This window comes from Scylla paramamosain, chromosome 40 (assembly GCF_035594125.1).
Source record: "Scylla paramamosain isolate STU-SP2022 chromosome 40, ASM3559412v1, whole genome shotgun sequence".
Lineage (NCBI taxonomy): Eukaryota > Metazoa > Arthropoda > Malacostraca > Decapoda > Portunidae > Scylla > Scylla paramamosain.
Window position 1 is genome coordinate 10,679,104 of NC_087190.1, and position 5,000 is coordinate 10,684,103.

Sequence of the window (5,000 nt, forward strand, 5' to 3'; positions counted from 1 at the left end):
GAGACGAAAAGCTTTTGATTCCACCCTGTCTAGAACAGCAGTATGAGTGGAACCCCCCCAGACATGTGAAGCATACTCCATACATGGACGGATAAGGCCCTTGTACAGAGTTAGCAGCTGCGGGGGTGAGAAAAACTGGCGGAGACGTCTCAGAACACCTAACTTCATGGAAGCTGTTTTAGCTAGAGATGAGATGTGAAGTTTCCAGTTCAGATTATAAGTAAAGGACAGACCGAGGATGTTCAGTGTAGAAGAGGGGGATAGTTGAGTGTCATTGAAGAAGAGGGGATAGTTGTCTGGAAGATTGTGTCGAGTTGATAGATGGAGGAATTGAGTTTTTGAGGCATTGAACAATACCAAGTTTGCTCTGCCCCAATCAGAAATTTTAGAAAGATCAGAAGTCAGGCGTTCTGTGGCTTCCCTGCGTGATATGTTTACCTCCTGAAGGGTTGGACGTCTATGAAAAGACGTGGAAAAGTGCAGGGTGGTGTCATCAGCATAGGAGTGGATAGGACAAGAAGTTTGTTTTAGAAGATCATTAATGAATAATAAGAAGAGAGTGGGTGACAGGACAGAACCCTGAGGAACACCACTGTTAATAGATTTAGGAGAAGAACAGTGACCGTCTACCACAGCAGCAATAGAACGGTCAGAAAGGAAACTTGAGATGAAGTTACAGAGAGAAGGATAGAAACCGTAGGAGGGTAGTTTGGAAATCAAAGCTTTGTGCCAGACTCTATCAAAGGCTTTTGATATGTCCAAGGCAACAGCAAAAGTTTCACCAAAGTCTCTAAAAGAGGATGACCAAGACTCAGTAAGGAAAGCCAGAAGATCACCAGTCGAGCGGCCTTGACGGAACCCATACTGGCGATCAGATAGAAGGTTGTGAAGTGATAGATGTTTAAGAATCTTCCTGTTGAGGATAGATTCAAAAACTTTAGATAAGCAGGAAATTAAAGCAATAGGACGGTAGTTTGAGGGATTAGAGCGGTCACCCTTTTTAGGAACAGGTTGAATGTAGGCAAACTTCCAGCAAGAAGGAAAGGTAGATGTTGACAGACAGAGCTGAAAGAGTTTGACTAGGCAAGGTGCAAGCACGGAGGCACAGTTTCGGAGAACAATAGGAGGGACCCCATCAGGTCCATAAGGGTGTGTTTAAATGGTGGGTGTGCTTCAATGGGTGGGTGTGTTTGAATGGTGGGTGTGTTTGAATGGTGGGTATGCTTCAATGGGTGGGTGTGTTTAAATGGTGGGTGTGCTTCAATGGGTGGGTGTGTTTGAATGGGTGGGTGTGTTTAAATGGTGGATGTGCTTCAATGGGTGGGTGTGTCTGAGTGGGTGGGTGTCTGAATAGGTGTACTGTGGTGGTGGTGGTGGTGGTGGTAGGTAATGGCGGTAGTGATCATGAGAAAAATAAATAAAATAAAATAAAATAAAATAAAATAAAATGAAATAATAATTAAATAAATAAATAAATAAATACTAAACAGTACATAAATAAATAGACAAATAAAATACATCTGGAATGACTCTAGAAGGTGTGGCAGATGGTGTGTACATATATAAAGACAAATATACATATAGAAAAAGGACAAAATGAGGTTAGCTAGGCGCACACACACACACACACACACACACACACACACACACACACACACACACACACACACACACACACACACACACACACACACACACACATCCTGGTACAATGCCTGATAAGTGGAAACTCACTAACATAATTCTGATTTTCAAAAAAGACAGTAAATCTTTAGCAAGTAATTACCGACCAATCAGCTTAACCTCAGTCGTGTGCAAAATGCTTAACGCTTATAAGAGATAAACTTGTTAATCACTATGAGGAAAACAACTTACTTAAAAACACTCAACAAGATTATATAACAAACACTCTTATTTGACGAACCCCTTAGACTTGTTCCATGACATTCTGAACCAGTATGACGAAAGCAAAGCAGTAGATATTTATTTTCAAATAGTCTTCGGCAAAGTCCCCCACAAACGTTTACTGATTAAACTAAAATCCCACGGTATCCAAGGCAATGTGTTGAGATGGGTACAAAACTGGCTAAACAACCATAAACAAAGAGTAGTAATAAATGGAAAAGGATCGAAGCAGACTAACGTAACCAGCAGGGTGCCACAGGGATCAGTCTTAGGATTTGTTCTCTTCCTTGTTTATATAAATGACATAGATGAGGGTGTTACTAGTATGATATCAAAGTTTGCTGATGACACCAAAATACCAAATTCCGTAGTATCTAACAGACAAGTAACAAAAATGCAGAATAATCTAGATAAACTGCCAGAGTGTGGGGGCAAACCTGGCAAATGAGTTTTACTGTAGATAAGTGCAAAGTGCTTCACAAAGGGTGCAGAAATGAGAAAGCAAAGTATATTTTAAATGGTACCCAACTTAAAAGTGTTCACAGCGAAACTGATTTAGGAGTAACAATATTGAGTAGCTTAAAACTTAGCCAACAATGTTCACAAGTCGTAAAGGCAAACAAAATAATTGGTTTAATTGGCAATTTTTTTCAATATAAATCTAAGGATACAATCCTCATTTTGTATATAACTCTTTAGTCCATCTCCTTTAGGAATACTGTGTTCAAACATGGTGCCCCTACTGCCAGAAAGACATTGATAAATTAGAACAAGTTACACAGAGTTACATAGAAAAACAGGTCACAACAGACCTTGAAGTCCTCACGAGGTGACCTGACCTAAGACTACTAAGGTGATAGTAGAAGAAAAGGACAGAAAAGCAGAAGGCTCTCTCCCCACCCTCCATTCCCTCCAGCATAAGCCATACAAGAAAAACAGATTGGACAGACATACCTTACGGGGTTAGAAAGGAGGGGAAAATAAAAAAAAAAATTGAAGTTCAGCGTAGAATAATAATAACGATACCAAGCCTAAGAAACAGATCATATAGAGTCTTAAAGAATTAAATCTATTCCCATTACCACAAAGCAGAGAAAGAGGTGAGTTAATATAAGTGTTTCAAATCATTAAAGGCATTGATAACATGGACAGCAGTAAGTATTTCATGACAAACTCTTCAAATTACATGCAAGGAAATGGTTATAAAATTGTTGGGAAATCCTTCAACTTTTATGAATAAAAAAAAAAAATTTCATAGTACTCAATCTATGGCATGGGTTTCCTCGAGACGTGATAGACTGTAACACTGTACAGGGCTTCCTTGAGACATGACAGACTATAACACTGTACAGGGCTTCCTTGAGACATGATAGACTGTAACACTGTACAGACTTTTAAACGTTGTCTTGATAAATATTTTGCCTCCAATCTGTGGCTAACAGTGTTTGCTTGTTACTGATTAACTTCTCTGCCTTCAGGAAATGGGGACTCTTTTTTTCATCTATTTTCTTCTTTTCCTATAAAATTTCTTTTGAGTTTTTTCCTTCTGTAACCCCGTAAGGTATTTATTTTTGACCTGTTTTCCTGTATGGCTTATGATGGAGGAAGTGGAGGGTGGGGAGAGAGCCTTCTGCTTTGCTGTTCTTTTCTTCTACTATCACCTTAACAGTCTTAGGTCAGGTCACCTCGTGAGGACCACAAGGTCTGTTGTGGCCTGTGTATCTATGTAACTCTATGTAACACACAAACTTCAAAATGAGGAAATATAACTAGATAAACACACACACACACACACACACACACACACACACACACACACACACACACACACACACACACACACACACACACATACCAAATTCTGCGCCAAATCTAGTGAAATAAGAGTCTTCCTGAGGCTTCCAGCAAACACCTCAGCAGGAACGAAGGTTAATTGGTTCTCCCGCAGGTCCAAGTGGGCGAGGGCAGCCATCTTGCCCAGGTCGCGGGGCACGGCGGGCAGCTCGTTCATGCTCATGTCCAGGGTGTGCAGGCGCGGCAGCTTCAGGATGCGGTTTTCAATTCTCTGTAGCTTCACCTTGTTGATCTGCAGGGAAGAAGGAAATTGGTAGGTTTTTCTTTTCTTTTTCTTTTTTTTTTTTTTTTTATTTTAGGTTTTGTTTTGTTGTTTTATGTAATTAAGTTTTCTTTGTATTTATTTATTTTGGTTTTTGTTTTGCTTTTTTATTTATTTATATATATTTTTTATTTATTTATTCATTCTATTTATTTATTTATTTTTTTTTTTTACTGATGTGAAAGGAAGATGTGAATATTTTGTTTAGTGTGATTCTTGTTGTCGGTTTGGTGCAGCTTCACTCTGTTGACCTGAGGTGAAGGAGAAATGGACAAGTTACTGTTTTGTTAGGTTTAACTATCCTACATAAAGAAAAGAAAGAAAACTGTTTATCTTCCTCTTTCATCACCTGTATTATCACCTCCTTTTCTTCTTTCTCCTCCTACAAATACACTCTCCTCCTTCTACAAGTACTATCCACTCTCCTCCTCCTCTTCCTCCTCCTACAAGTACTGTCCACTCTCTTCCTCCTACAAGTACTATCCACTCTCCTCCTCTTCCTAAAAGTACTATCCACTCTTTTCCTCCTCCTCCTAAAAGTACTATCCACTCTTTTCCTCCTCCTCCTAAAAGTACTATCCACTCTTCTCCTCCTCCTCCTCCTCCTCCTACAAGTACTATCCACTCTCCTCCTCCTCCTCCTACTACTACTACTACTACTGTATTACTACCCTCCTTCCTCCTCCACCATCAACAGCATCACCTCCTCCTCCTTCCTATCCTACTATTCTCCTCCACCAATTACTGTCCACCTCCCCAATCCCTTTCTCCACCTTCTGAGGATGTGAGGGGACTTAGGGCCTATTTCACCGTCACCTCCTGTTGTTGTGATCGTTACCAATGAGTGGTGATGCCCACCACAAACAACAAATTTGATTTCACAGACGTTTTTCACAGCGTTGTTTGTTTTGATCCTTACCAGAAATTGGAACTTTTGGTAAAAGCTGGCTTGTACTTATCTTATTTCGTAAATTGTATG

General features: G+C 39.9%; 1 protein-coding gene across 1 annotated transcript in view; it reads right to left on the bottom strand.

The window, feature by feature from the left end:
• LOC135092415 (leucine-rich repeat protein 1-like) overlaps positions 1-5,000 on the bottom strand; it is a 15,984-nt gene that overhangs the window by 4,424 nt on the left and 6,560 nt on the right. Inside the window, exon 5 of the mRNA XM_063990896.1 lies at positions 3,761-3,991. Coding sequence (XP_063846966.1) covers positions 3,761-3,991 — 231 coding nt within the window. The remainder of the gene's footprint in view (positions 1-3,760; positions 3,992-5,000) is intronic.